At 38.8% G+C, this 15,803-nt stretch overlaps 1 protein-coding gene across 1 annotated transcript in view; it reads right to left on the minus strand.

Annotated features, from left to right (window-relative positions):
* The window catches only part of Akap9 (A-kinase anchoring protein 9), a 138,315-nt gene that overhangs the window by 58,779 nt on the left and 63,733 nt on the right, over positions 1-15,803 (minus strand). Inside the window, 5 exon segments of the mRNA XM_051152007.1 lie at positions 1,598-1,827; positions 8,333-8,538; positions 13,180-13,283; positions 13,771-13,911; positions 14,954-15,178. Of these exon segments, the coding sequence (XP_051007964.1) occupies positions 1,598-1,827; positions 8,333-8,538; positions 13,180-13,283; positions 13,771-13,911; positions 14,954-15,178 (906 nt within the window).

Genomic DNA, 15,803 nt, shown 5'->3' on the forward strand with positions numbered 1-15,803 from the left:
AATATGGCACCACCAGAGCCGAGCTACCATATTACACACACACACACACACACACACACACACATACACACACACACCACCATCACCAAAATAATATGAATAAATAATCATTGGTCATAAAGAAATTAAATTAATAAATAAATGAAAAGCAGCATATGGTGGTGCATGCGCCTGTAATCCCAGCACTCGGGGAGGCAGAGGCAGTTGGATCTCTCTCTGTGAGCAAGGCCAGCCTGGTCTATAAAGTAAGACAGCCAAGGCTACACAGAGAAACCCTGTATCAAAAAAACAAAAAAATAAAAATAAAAATAAATGAATGAATGAAAACAAACAAGCAAGCAAAAACAATCAATTTGCAAATAAAAAGACACAGGCTAACAGAATGGATGTGAAAACAGGATCCATCCTTCAGCTGCATATAAGAAGCATAGTTCAACATTAAAGATAAACCTCACAGTAAAGGGTCAGAAAAAGATTTTCCAAACAAAAAGACCTAAGAAGCAAGCTGGTGTAGCCATTCTAGTAACTAACAAAATAGACTTCCCACAAATATTAATCAAAAGAGATAGGAAAGCATATTTCATATTTATTAAAGGAAAAATACACCAAGGTGCCATCTTGACTTTGAACATCTATGCACGAAATGCATGTGCACCCACATTTGTAAAAGAAACATTACTAAGCATTATTAAATCACACATTGAACCAAACTCATTAATAGTAGGAGACTCCAACACCTCACTCTCACCAATGGACAGGTCATCCAGAAAACAAACAAAACACTTACAACAAAACAGAAATAATGGAGCAGACAGACATTATGACCCAAATGTACCTACAGAACATTTCACCCAAACACAAAAAATTATACCCTCTTCTCAGCACCTCACAGAACTTTCTCTGAATTGGCCACACACTCGTTAGAAAGCAAGGCCCAGCAGATATAAGAAAACTGAAATAACCAACTGGACCCAATCAAACCACCATAGATTAAAGCTGGATTTCAACAACAACAGAAAAAACAGAAAGCCTACAAACTCATGGAAACTGAACAACTCTCTACTCAATAACTATTGGGTCAAGGTAGAAATAGCGAAATAAATACTTCCTAGAATTCAATGAAAACGAATGTATGGAATATTTCATTTAATAGTACAGTTTAAAATCTCTTTGATAGTTTTAAACTAACATGTAACAGTAGGTATCCCTGAATTTTACAACTGGAAGAGCTCATTATAAGAACACATCAACCTTTACCATCTGAAAAGCGTACTGTTATCAGGTCTGTATTAGAATACAATCAATATTTATTTATTTGTTCATATGCTTATTTTTCAGGACTGGAGAGTATATCGTTCACAAGCCTGGGAAGCACTTGACCTCTGAGTTATATTCTTGGGTCTTTTTCACACTTCTTTAAAAAAGGCATGGACCCTTAAGCTGCCCAGGCCTGCCACATAGCCACTGCTGCTCCACTACCTAGCGCGAACACAACCAAAGCCTGACCAAACTTCTGTAGGAGGGTAGAGAGAATCATTAAGTCCTCCTGTGGATTAGCAGAAGGTCCGCATGGAACTCAGCAGGACAAGAAGGTTACCTGACTGCTGGTCTCACTTATGGCTTCTAACAGCTTTTCAACTGCTGCTTGTAGCCGAGAGCTAATGTTCAGCATAAGTTCTTCATTGTCAGGATCTATCACAGGCCCAGCAAAGCCACTCTTCACAAGCCGCTGCGACAGCTCCGTTCCTTCCTCGGTGACTTGTGACCACATGCTGTCCTTTACCGCTATGGCGCTTCCAGGATAAGAGGGTATGGACTCATCCACAACTAGAAGAGCAGCAAGTTAAAGGTATAAATGGATCATACGTTTAAAGTTACAACATAAGGAACTGAAGACACCAAATCAAACTAAAACTTGAATCATTACAATCTCAAAGTCTTTAATAACAAAACAAACATGCAAATGAGTATTGAACAGCAAGTAAACAGAGAAGGACAATGTTGTGCTAGTAAGTGCAGAAATTAATACTTGGTTACTCAGATTCTTTTCCTTGATGGAAAAAATTATTTTTGGTGTAGGAGATCAACTCTGGAGCCTTAGCATGTGCACCATGCACACTCACTGTCTAGTAAAGACCTTTAAGACACCTTGAAATAGAGATTCAAGCAAATGATTTGAAAAGTGATGAAGACTTGTAAGCAACAAGACCTGGTCCCATCTTCATAGACTTCACAGTGCAATGAGAAGGCAAACAGAAAGCAAGGTGACAGAGACTTAGGGACTGGGGAGGTGACTCTGTGAAGCAAGTGCTTGTCACATGAGCACACATAAAAGCCAGATGTGGAGGAACACATCTGTAATTCTAGTGCTCCAGAGGAGAGCAAGGTGCAGGGACAGGAGGATGTGGGGGCTTGTTGGACAGCCAGATGAGCCAACATGGTGAAGCTCCAGGCTCAGTGAGACATTGTCTCAGAACACAGTGGAGAGTAAATGAGGAAGACTCCTGGACTCCATAACAAACTCACGTGACTAAGCACACACACTCCGCCACCTTCGCCCACACCCCATTTCCTATGAGTAGAATAGTGCGGGCACAATGAAGAGATCATGTGCTTATGTTTATCTGCGACCAGGCCATGCGACTTTTCAGGGAAACAAATGATTTGAGTTGATTTGGTTACATATTGAAATGGACTAAGATAATTTTGTTATGTGCTACGTCTGCAGTGGTATGATGGAAAAAGAGTATAAACTAGTTTATTATATTCACAGTACTGATATTCTAATTATTTTTACATAAGGATCAGTACATATACCTAGGTAGAATCTAAGCTCCACTTCCCCTAAAGAGTAGTTCTCTGCGCCCTTCCTAATGCTGCGCCCTTCCTAATGCCGCGCCCTTCCTAATGCCGCGCCCTTCCTAATGCCGCGCCCTTCCTAATGCCGCGCCCTTCCTAATGCCGCGCCCTTCCTAATGCCGCGCCCTTCCTAATGCCGCGCCCTTCCTAATGCCGCGCCCTTCCTAATGCTGCATCCTTCCTAATGCCGCGCCCTTCCTAATGCTGCATCCTTCCTAATGCCGCGCCCTTCCTAATGCCGCGCCCTTCCTAATGCTGCGCCCTTCCTAATGCTGCGCCCCTTTAGTACAGCTGCTCATGTTGTGGTGACTTCAACCATAAAATTATTTCACTGCTACTTCATGACTATAATTTTGCTACTGTTATGAATCGTACTGTAAATATCTGATATTTGACAAGGTCATCCCAAAGGAGTCATGGCCCGCAGGTTAAGAACCGCTTCTCTAAAGCCAAGGCTTGAGCACTTATCAGTGACACCTAATAGCACACTCACCCAGGACAGCAAGCTAGAGCCATGAAACCAGATGCAGCTTTTCTAAGCCTCCATTAGTCACCTCTATCAACAGATGGTTGGTGACCGAATACCAGAGTGCCTTTTTTGGGGGAGGGGGAGGGAGGGTATAAAGGAAATAAGTTTATTTGAGTGAAGAAAAGGGGAGAGAGAAGTTAGGGCCTGAGTGAGCCATGAGGGTGGAGAGACAGAGCTAGAGACAAGCAGAAGAGGAGAAACCAGGAGAGAGTGAGCATGAGAGTACCTTAAAAAATTATATATATATATATGACTGTTTGCCTACATTGAACGTGTATATCTTGTGTGCACCTATACAAACTTCTGAGCCACCATGCAGATGCTAAGAACCTGGTTCTCTTCAGGAACAGCAAGTGCTGTAACAGCCAAACCATCTCTCCAGCCCTCAAAAGTTTGCTATTATATATGTGTTTATATAATTCTAATCATTGGTGTAGCAGCAAATATAACTTTTACCTTGCATTTTATTCTCCAAATTAATAAAAAAGCATGACTCCTGTACTGGCATTTCCTTCTATTATACTGTGTATTTAGAACCAAATATCTTGATAATGGAACAAATACTTCAGAAGTGTTAAGAGTTCAAGATGATCTTGGGATTCAAAATGGTATACAAAGTACGCAAGTAATGCACACTGTAAATCAAAGGAAGCCATCTAGAACTTGATGGTATTTCTGCAGAAGCCACGGGAGCAAGAGTTCTTACTTGGTGCTTAGGAAACAAAGCCACTTATGTCATATACTATGTTTATCTGAGACATTAAATACACTCTAGTGACACTTTTGTTTTCGTGGGTTTGGAGAATATGATAAATCTGAGGCAAAGAATACAGTCTGATATGGTGGAAACACTAGCAAACAAAAATGCATGGAGAAATGCGGGTGAAGTAGGGGAAATTTTCAAAAGAGGGGAACTAGAAAGTAGGCTGGAGCCGGGCGTGGTGGCGCATGCCTTTAATCCCAGCACTCGGGAGGCAGAGGCAGGCGGATCGCTGTGAGTTCGAGGCCAGCCTGGTCTACAAAGTGAGTCCAGGATGGCCAAGGCTACACAGAGAAACCCTGTCTTGAAAAAAAAAAAAAAAAAAAAAAAACAAAACAAAAAAAAAAGTAGGCTGGATCCAAAATGCGAACTGTCTCAGGTTTTGTTGGAACTTGGGGTTTTGATAAAGACTGGAAAAGATTAATCATAATTTAAAACAAGATAATAGCAAATCTATGAACCAGGGAGCAAAATGTAAGAATATATATAAAAAAAAAAGAGTAGATTGCTTAAAAGGCTATTTTAATGCCCAATGAGGAGTGATGAACTATGATGTGGAAAAGACACAAGGAACGAAGTACAGAGGGAGAGAGGGCACAAGCTGGACATGCCTGAATGAAACAGGCAAGAAGAAAGCTGTAAGATGACTCTGGGTTTCTCAGGTGATTCCTAACGACAACCACCATTAAGACACAGACCAACAGGTCAGGACACAGTCTGGACTGTGGGAATGAACATGACAAACTACCAACAGGGTGTGTACAGACACATAACATGTGTTAAGCTTGGGCCTGCAACCTTTACATCTTTTTTATAGGTCTGAGAGTTGAAACACTTGAAGTGGATACATTTGTTGTAAAGATACCATTAAGAAGGAAAAAAAAAGAATCTCATACAGATCATAAAGTAACAAACAAACAAACAAAAAAGTTCCATGAAAAAAGAAGTCATAAGCAGAGCATTTTAAAAGGATAAGCTGCAATTTTCACCTGGACGAATGGGCCGGCCCTGAGAAGACAGTGTGAGTGTAATGGTTGGCTAGTGCCCTCTGAGAACAGCACTGCGACTATGTGAACAGAACTAAGGTCGGTAAAGATGCCTGACTAGTCTGTTCTCTCCTCCAGTGTGCTGAAATTTACGCTGAAGGGCAAAGCTGACAACAATCAACACCTCAAAACAAAAGAGTATGAGCTGTGCGTGACTTGTGACACAGAGGAGCAACTGATGAGAACAAGACTGAAGACGCTGTGCATACGGGAACAAATCTCAGGCACAAAGTACAAAGGACACGTAAAACCAAGTGCACCGTACATGGCACGGGATGCCAGTGTTTCTGCAGTGGATAAGGAAAAAGGAAAAAAGGAATTAAAGTATCCCCCAAGAGATAAAGATGCAGCACAGCACACTTAGTAGTTTGGTCTGGTTTTAGGGGAGACCCTGCCTAAATCCTCTTGTCTGGGTCACAAAGGGAGTTCAAGGCTAGCCTGGTACAGAAAGCAAAACCATCTCAAAACAAAGAAACAAACAAATAAGCAAGGAAGGAAAGGGAGATCTATGAGTGTAAGTTAAGGTCAAGATAATCTAAAGAGAACCAATGCCTTCTCATTAGTAGGTTACTGTTGTCCTACGCACAGTACTGTGACAAAGACGACACAGGAAACAAACTTCCATTCCTGGCTGGCCAGCACAGAGGGGAGCATCTTCCTCTAGGATATGTCAAAGCTAAAGGAAACGCAACACAGCTCTGAGAGCTCATTTTATCAGGGGAAATACCATTCCCTCAGACAGAACTGAGCCCACACTAGCTTAACCGTGACTTCCAACTTCATAAACTAGCTTATTCCTACAAGGAAGCAAACACTCATTATTTATTTTTTTCAAGTGTTAGCAAGTCCATACCTGTTTAAAATCTAAACAAGTTCAGAGCTGAAGATTGAAAGCTGGCCACATGTGTTACAAGGGAAACAAAAAAAGCAATATATAAAACCGAAGAATAAAAATCACTCTGTAATCAGATTAAAACTTAATTTCTGTTATGTAAAATAAGGCATTAAAAAAAAACTTTAAAGGTATAATTTAGGTTCTATCTAAACATACGGAGAAACAGCAGGATGAATCCTAGCACATTGAGCACATTACAAATACTGTAAAGCCAGCACATTATTGGGTTTACGAAAAATTTAACATTTTAAAACCATAAGCTGTTTTAATTCAATATATACTTAAAAATGGAAACTGGGTATGTGAGTGTTCCTTAATGACACTGATGGCCACATCAAATTATTAACAAGATCTGTATCATTGCTGATCATAAAAACGTAGAATGTTACCGTCAGAGCACACACAGTGATGCTAATGCTAACAAAACAATCTTTGAAATAATAGGGAATGCAGGGTTTGGTGGTGCATGCCTGTAATCCTAGCACTAGAGGAGGCAGAGGCAGGCACATCACTGTGAGTTCAAAGCCAGGCTGGTCTACAAAGCGAGTCTAGGACAGCCAAAGCTACACAAAGAAACCCTGTCTTGAAAAATCAACTAGATCACCTAACCAACCTAACAAAAAAAATCAGTTATGCTTTGATCTTGCCTCTTGTGGGAATTCCAGTGTTTCCTGTTAGCAGTAATCTGAATTGCTACAGAGCAGGGACAATGGAGAAATGCTCAATACCAGTTTCTAGAAGCTGGGATGCTCATCAACGAGGAGTAACTGCTAGGTGTTTTTAGTGGACACAAACACACTTGACCCCCACTGGAAAATGCAGACGTAACATAGAAGAGAAGAAGCCGTGTGGATCAGATGTCCTTTAAATTCTGCATTCTCAAAGTAGACAAAGATCAGCACAGACTTCCGGTGGGAGTTAAATGGCCCTGTATCACTTGTAACTTCCATCGCACTGCTTGGGCAGTGAGCTCACTGCTGTTTGCTGAATGTTGTAGTATCTACGGCAACTGTTGACATGAAGACTGTCTACACTCTACAGGTTCCTTGGGGTGTTTCTAAGTTGCAGAAGTCAGCCCAGCTTCAGCTTTATAGGTAGAACTGTAAAACTCCTTAGATAGTGAGGTAAAACCAGTTCATCTTTGTTGTTGTTTTTTTAATGTTTAATTGATAAAACACATTTACACATTTTAAATATTACCTTGCTCTACACATTAAATATTCTTTGCTATGGAGCTTACTCAAGACAAAAGCTCATCTGAAAAGTAAATTGACCAAGTATGAAACAAGTGAATTTGAAAAGTAAGTTTAACAATTGTTATTTCAGTTGTTTTACTAAAAGCATTGAAAAAATTATCTTTAAAGTCAACTGAGGTGCTCTTAAGTTAATTTTATTTAAATTTTTAAATCAAACTTTTCTGTGAGCTGAGAAACACTGCTGGACAACCTGTAATTAAGCAAAGCATTTATAATTGGGTATTTTTTTTTCTCATTTCTCCACAGGGAGCTCAGCAGGCCAAATGGTCTCCAGAAAGAGCATCTGCCTGCAAGAGGGCTCAGGGAGGGATGGAAGCAAACTAGATTTAATTTTCTATTCCAAGATTTCAACCCTATCTCTCTGAACCTGACAAAGCTTTCTTGTCTTCTGATTTCCTATTCTTCTTCAGCAGGGAATAAGGAACTGAAAAATAAGAGAGACCAGAGATCAGCTGGAAGCCAGAAGATGAGCACAGCCTACACAGCCAGAGAAGCCAGAGAAAGGGAAGTCAGAACGTATTCCTAACGCAGGCACGGCACACTCTGCATACGTTACACTTCCCAGAAGGCAGGCAGGGCCTAGCAGAAGACAGTCCAAAAAGAAGACAACTTTAGGCTTTATAGAGACCCGTTTTAACCTCTCCAAATGGTGCTAGATTCCTAAAATCTCTTCATTTTAACCTTTCCTTACTTTACAGGTGGGTATGAGAGTCCTAAGTAGTGATGCAGAATTGTTTGTCAGTAGACAAACAGGCAGGGTTGTAACCCCATGTATATATGGTGGCAGCCCTAAGGCACACATTTGCAAATGCTATACAATAATGGTGGTTGAAAAAAGTAGCCTTAAAATCTTTGTGTATGACAGTCCATTAGTTGCAAAAACGTTGAATATTCTCCCTTATGTAGTTTTATGTATACATTGGGAGTGCACTGAACTGAGCCTATGTTCAAGGTGTGGACTATTTCAACAATGTATGGAACCAATACCTCTTGTGCATTCTTCTTGGGCACTGGGCTTGGCAGATGCCTCTATGTCTGACCTCCAAAGCAGGCTGGAAACCGGCTGACCCTTACTAGATCTATCCAGAATCCCAAGAACATGGCGGCCAATTGTTTCTTCAGCAGCAGCTGTTGTCTTGACAACTTCTAACAGGATCTTCAGAAGACGATTATTGGCTTTTTTGAGAGCATACCTATACAGAAAAAGAATCATTTGTTAAAATGCTTTATTAAAAACTAAACAAGGATGCTTTATAGAGCTGGGCAGTGGTGGCACACATATCTGTAATTCTAGCACTCTGGGAGGCAAAGGAAATTGGATCTCCGTGGTTTCAAGGCCAGCCTGGTCTATAAAGCAAGTCTAGGACAACCAAGGTGACACAGAGAAACCCTGTCTTGAAAAAAACAAACAAAAGGGTATTCAAATGGGAAAGGAGGAAGTCAAATTATCCCTATTTGCAGATGATATGATAGTGTACATATGTGAGCCCCAAAATTCCACCAGAGAACTCCTAAAGCTGATAAACACCTTCAGCAAATTGGCTGGATACAAAATTAACTCAAAAAAGTCAGTAGCCTTCCTGTATACAAATGATAATTGTGCTAAGAAATAAATTAGGGAAACTACACCCTTTACGATAGCCACCAGTAATATAAAATATCTAGAAGTAATTGTACTCAAACAAGTGAAATACTTGTTTGAAAAAAAAAATTCAAATCTCTGAAGAAGGAGATTGAAGATGACATCAGAAGATAAAAAGATCTCCCTTATTCGTGGATCGGGAAAATTAACATAGTAAAAATGGTCATCTTACCTAAAGCAATTTACAGATTCAATGCAATCCCTATCAAAATACCTACACAATATTTTAAAGACATTGAAAGATCAATTCTCAATTTCATATGAAAAAAACAATAAACCTAGAATAGTTAAAACAATCCTCTACAGTAAAAGATCCTCCAGAGGAATCACCATCTCTGGTCTCAAGCTGTACTATACAGCAACAGTAATTAAAACAGCATGATACTGGCATAGAAATAGGCTGATTGATCAATGGAATTGAATCAAAACCCAGAAATTAATCCATACACATATGGACACTTGATTTTTTGACAAATAAGCCAAATGTATTCAATGGAAAAAGCATAGCATCCTCAACAAATGGTGCTGGTCTAACTGAATGTGTTCATGTAAAAAAAAAAAAATGCAAGTAGATCCATATTTATCACCATGCACAAAAGTCAAGTCCAAGTAGATTAAAGACCTCAACATGAAACCAGTTTCTTCTAAACTAAATCGGTTAGAAGAAAAGATGGGGAAGAGCCTGGGACATATTGGCACAGGAGACAACTTCCTGAACAGAACACCAACAGCCCAGGCTCTAAGGTCAACAATTAATAAATGGGACCTCATGAGGCTGAGAATCTTCTGTAAGGCAAAAGACACTGTCAACAGAACAAAGCAACAGCCTACAGACTGTGAAAAGATCTACATCTGACAAAGGACTGATACCCAAAATATATAAAGAGCTCACGAAATTAAACACCACCAAACCAAATAACCCAATTGAGAATTGGAGCTTGGAACTAAACAGAGAATTCTCAACAGAGGAATATCAAATGGCTGAGAAACACTAAAAGAAATGCTCAACCTCCTTAGTTATCAGAGAAATGTAAATCAAAACGACTCTGAGATTCCATCTTACACCCATCAGAATGGCTAAGATCAAAAATTCAAGCGACAGCATATGTTGATGAGGATGTGGAGAAAGGGGAACACTCCTTCATTGCTGGTGGGAGTGCAAACTTGTACAACCACTTTGGAAATCAATCTGGCGCTTTCTCAGAAAACTGAGAATAGGGCTACCTCAAGATCCAACTATTCCACTCCTTGGAATATACCCAGAAGATGCTCCAGCACACAACAAGGACATATGCTCAACCATGTTCATAGCAGCCTTATTTGTAATAGCCAGAATCTGGAAACAACCTAAATGTCCCTCAGTGGAAGAATGGATAAAGAAACTGTGGTACATTTACACAATGGAATACTACTCAACCATTAAAAAAAAGGAAATCCTGAAATTCTCAGGCAAATGGATGAAACTAGAAATGATCATCCTGAGTGAGCTAACTCAGACCCAGAAAGATACACATGGTATATACTCACTTATAACTGGACACTATCCCAACAGGGATGTCCCCTGAAAGTCTTCACTTAGCAGGATATTGGGATAGATGTTGGGTCTTCCTATTGGGACTCCAGGTGAGAGAAGTATGGGAGAATGGGGAAATAGAAGGATCCAGAGGGTCCTAGAAACCTATAAGAAGACCATCAAGGCTGGTGGATCTGGACCCGGGGGAGGGGTCTGCTCAAACTACTGTACCAACCAAGGACGACAAGGCATGCAGTAAACCTAGAACCTCTGTCCAGATCTAGCCAATGGACAGCACATTCTCCACAGTTGTGTGGAGAGTGGGGACTGACTCTGACATGACCCAAAGGAATCAAGTAATTAAGCTTTTATGTTAATGATTAAGTTAAAAGAATGTTAAGAATAAGGTTACGATCCAAGCATATGTAAGGTTTGGAGCTGGTAACACTTTTTATTGTTACTCATAAAGACAATCTGTATTTCATCCTCTAAAGTATAATTTTAAAAGCCCACAATAAAAATGTGGTACTGCTTTTACAACTTGATGACAATAGATGAGGTCCCTCAATTTAAATAGATCTAATAGGCAAGTTATGTTTTTAAAAGGTCAACAGTGTGACATTTCAGTCTGATAACACCAAAGCAAGTGTCATAGGCCTTTTAAAAATTCTATTTATTTTAGAGACAATACTAGACCTGGTTTTACATAGCACTTATTTCAGCCAGTTGGGGGAGAAAAGTTTCCAAAGAAACAGGAATTATGTCTGTCTTTTTAAAAAATATAAGAACAGTCCTTTTAATTTTTTAAAAAAATTAGATGACTGGTTAACTCTTCTCTGAAATGTATGGCATTCAGACACAGCCAATAGAATTAAAATAAGATTCATATATGTTTTTATTTATGTGCATATGTACGTGCCTGTGTGAGTTTATGTGCAGGAGCCCTCAGAAGCCAGAAGACAGCACTGGATTCCTTAAAGCAGAGTTACAGGCTGTTGTGAGCTTTTAAATGTGGGTTTTGGGAACTGAACCCAGGTCCTTTACAATGCTATTAAGTGCTCTTAACCACTGAACCATCTCTCCATTCACAATCATTAAAATTGTTATTACCTAAATTTTCTTCTACTTTCTCTCTTACTCATAAGTATATACACTTATAAAACAAAACAAAACAAACAAGGCTTGTCCTGGAGCAAGTGTTTTCATGAGGTTTCTTTTTCTTGTAACATGAACACTTTAAAACTGTGTCAAAATGTATTTTCACAAATGGTGATGGAAAGATTATCAGCTTCATCTTAGCAGCTTAATTCACCAGAAGCAGCACAGCAGCGAACTTCATACTTTATGTATACAATGGACAGGCTTCCGTGGTGAAGGGCCTGGCTTAGCAGAGTTTTATCTCTCAACTTCATACTATAGGAAATTACCAACAACAAGTCAAGGGCTGTCCCCTTCCCAGGAACATGATCCTATTTTAGGACAAGGAAACAAGTGGAGTTGTTTTTCTTTAGTAAACTGTCAAGTGAAAGACAGGCTTCTATTTTTATATCTAGATCAAGTTATCTTCTTACATAATTAAAAATATTAAAAATAAGACCAAATAACAGGAAGTAAAGGGTCTTATTTAAGTTTTGTTCAAGTGTCAAATCTCATGATTAAAATAATATTAAACTATTTTTACTTTAGAAAACTAATTAAACTAATGGTTTAAAACAAGTAAGGATTAATACTCATTTTATCTACCTTGCTATAAAAATTTCTAAAGACGAAATACTACATGATTTGTAATATATTTTATACACACACACACGCACACACACACACGTGAAAACATTTTGCTTATTTTGTATTGCCATGGTAATTTTAGTCTTCATGCACTGTCTTTTTTGTTTGAGTTCCATACTGATCATCCCATGGGGAAGCCAAAGTCTTAGGGGTCAAATTGCTCCATGTGAGCTAAGGAAGGAGGTTAGGAGGACACAGAAGGCTGACAGTCACAGAAATTGTTAGTATACACGAGTGCTAATTTTAAATTAAAGAAATTATTTTCATTTGAATAATATCAAATTTAAAATACCGGGCTTTCTAAAGGCCTCTAAATTAACATGGGCTAACATGGGGTATAGTGTTAAATACTTTTATATTAATCTCTGTGATATCACAATAAGAAACAGTTTTGTTACCATTGGGTGATCAATTTACTCCTGTATAAAACCTTAACATGAATTAAAAGTTCTTATGTGTTATATAGCAAATGTGAAAAGAATCTAAATGTGAAATATTTACTGTTATCATTTTCTCAAATACCTAATACTAAATGAATGTTCTTAAAGTTAATGAAAAAACAAGGCATAAAGACATAAAACTCACAAATAGAAACCACTTTTTAGTATACAAAATAGCATTATAAAAAATAAAGTTAAGAAGTCTAATAGTCAAATAACACCCAACTATAATCAAGACAATATCTAATAAAAATTGTAGTGCATGTAAAAGATTTTTAAAAAGTAGTCTTAATGATGAAAATTGTCAGTCATTATACTAAACCTACACGGACAGATTTCATACATAGTACAAGTTTTAAGACAAAGTACAAATGTACAAGATGAAAAATATGACAATCTTTACTGAACTGAAAGCAGCATTTAACTCTGTGCTGATCAAATACACAGTCTATACCTTTCATTGGTCAGGCTTATATCGAGCGGTGCATCTTCAGAGTTTCTCTCCAGTGTCTTCTCTTTCAATGTCTGTGCCTCAACCTCTCGGTTGTCATTTCCATCCTGTGTAAGTTGGTGTAAAGGCAGAGAGGACAAAACAGAGAGAAAACCCGTCATCTTAGAAATGGCAAGTCATACTTCTAGAATGGTACGAGACGAAACAGAAACCTCTGTGCATGATGCAGACAGTGCTTGAAATAATGTTTAACTCTGAGTTATAAAGAGATTAGCATTATCAAAAAAAAGATAAAACACTCTAGTGCACAGATGAAAACCATGGAATGGGTTCAAAGGAATGCATGCTGTATACTGTGACAGTAAGATTTGTGAGGCTGCTTCATGGCGGAGCAACAGTTGCTGTTATTGCAATACCAGAATCAAATTACCAGCAGAATGCAAGGCATTTCTACTCCACCTACCGTCTATGGGACCAATCACAGACACATTAAGCTCAGTGCCTATAAAATGTTATCTCACACCAACAAGAAAGACAAACAAATCCTACTGCATGAGGGTCCACTGATGCCAGGTGAGCCGAAGTCCACACTACCTGTGTTTGCGTACTGCTGTTGCGCAGCTCACAACACACCTCCTCTCTTCCAGCTAAAGACAGCTTCTTTAGCGCCTCCAGCTCCTCTAAAAGCACCCTCTCTCTCTCTGAAACCAGGTTCTCAGTATCTACTGAGGATCTCTAGATAAGAAAAAAGGTCATAAGAGAATATTGTTGGCGACAGAAGAAAACAGAGACATTTAGCAGATTTCTTTTAACCCCTTGAGACCAATAGGCCTTTTTTCAAACTCTGATTCAGATTCTATTATAAGGGGTTAAAAGGCATATATAAAATTCAATGCAAAATTTGAAACTTTAGGAAAAAGTTAATTAAACTTATAAGTTCAGGGATTTGTAGTTTAATTAATACTTTTATGTCAAATTTGCATTGAAAATTCAGAAGTCTGAATTCACAAAATACAATGAAGAAAAGCAAAACAGATTTTTCAAATGATCCATATTTTATGCTTCAGCTCCAAATTTTCCATTACTTTAATTTGAAGGAATGCAAGTCAAGAATTAGCTATTTGTCCTTTTAGTTTTCAAAATTACATTTAGTATTTTCATATGAGCTTTTCTGCAATGATTTTGCGAGTATATTTTATATAGCAACTGGTAAGAATATAGCCCCCAAATTCCAAAGAAAGTTTAAATTTAGTCAAGATAGGATTAAGAATGTTATATAAATTTTCAATTTTCAAATCAACAAGAAATGTTTCCCCAAAGTTCCAGAACCATGTTATCCCAGATTTCCAATTGTGATTAACAAAGGGGATTAAAGATAGATAGAAGTGAACCTGTGAGTTGGCAGGTGGCAGACTCACAGAGGTAACCCTGAATGTGGGGTGACAGCGCTGCTTACACAGGCACCTCAGCACAAGACGGCATGAGCTGGTGAGGTGTCCCTGGCTTGCGTCCTTTGCTATGTATGTCAGTGTGGTGACTCCTCTTTTTACTCTTCCAGTCTGGAAGGGCAATTAAATGACATGACGGCATGACAAGAGAAACTACGAATCTGAGTCAGGTGTGCCTGTAAGTTCTAAACTTGCTGTGCGGATGGAGTCTCTAATATTACATATCCATAATCACTCTCAGATCTGGCAAAATAATTTTCAAGTCTTAAAAAAGGTTACATGAAGACCACTTGTTTTAGCTGCGGGGCAAAAGGACTCTGCATACCGACCTGGGCTAACTGCTTGTTGAGCCTCTCAATCTCCTCTTGGAGCTGCTCCTGGTCCTCTCGCTGCCTCTCCATCTGCTGCATGTGGGCCTGCCTCAGCAGCTCCGTGGCCTGCTGATGCTCTTCGTACTGCCGGACAAGCTCCTGCCGCATATCTTCTAATTGTTCTTCATGTAACGTCAGTTGTCTAGAAGTATCCACACTGGACACCAGCACCTCATCATGGAGCTGTGTCAGTGAAAGCAGAAGGTTTGGCCACACATGGCGTTTTCAACGAATATGAAATCAGCTCTACTAAACCCACAGGGCACCTCAATTTTTACCTTATTATTAAATAAAGCCTGAATTAAAAAAAAAGGTATTTATTTTAACCATAATTTCAAAACAATATTAAGTTAATTATTACAGTGCGTTATTTTTTTCAGGAGGGAAGCAGCTATCAGTTAGTTTAGCAAAATTATAATTCTAGACGAGAAAGAGAAAGATATTCAGTATTTCCTTTACTTTTAATAAAGCCATGACTCCATTGTTCTTTTTTGACATTTTGTGTGGGGAAATGAAGATTTTTTTTTATCTTAAAACTGTACTAATGAAAAGATACTTTTATTAAATTTACATTACACAGTGGTTATATAACATTCCAGGGAACTTCTTCGTAAGAGACAATCATGTGTCAGTTTCTCTGACTCAAAATAACCACTCACTAATGGATTCTCTGAGTATCCTAGAAGAGACAATGATAAGTCATTCTCCTGTCACAGCTGCAGGTAAACTAAGGAGGTTTTCATGAGCACCTCTGGCAGTTTTATCTGATTATCCTTCTGAGTAAGATAGAAACTAGGTTGGACATTAA

The sequence above is a fragment of the Acomys russatus genome, chromosome 10 (genome assembly GCF_903995435.1).
Source record: "Acomys russatus chromosome 10, mAcoRus1.1, whole genome shotgun sequence".
Classification (NCBI taxonomy): domain Eukaryota; kingdom Metazoa; phylum Chordata; class Mammalia; order Rodentia; family Muridae; genus Acomys; species Acomys russatus.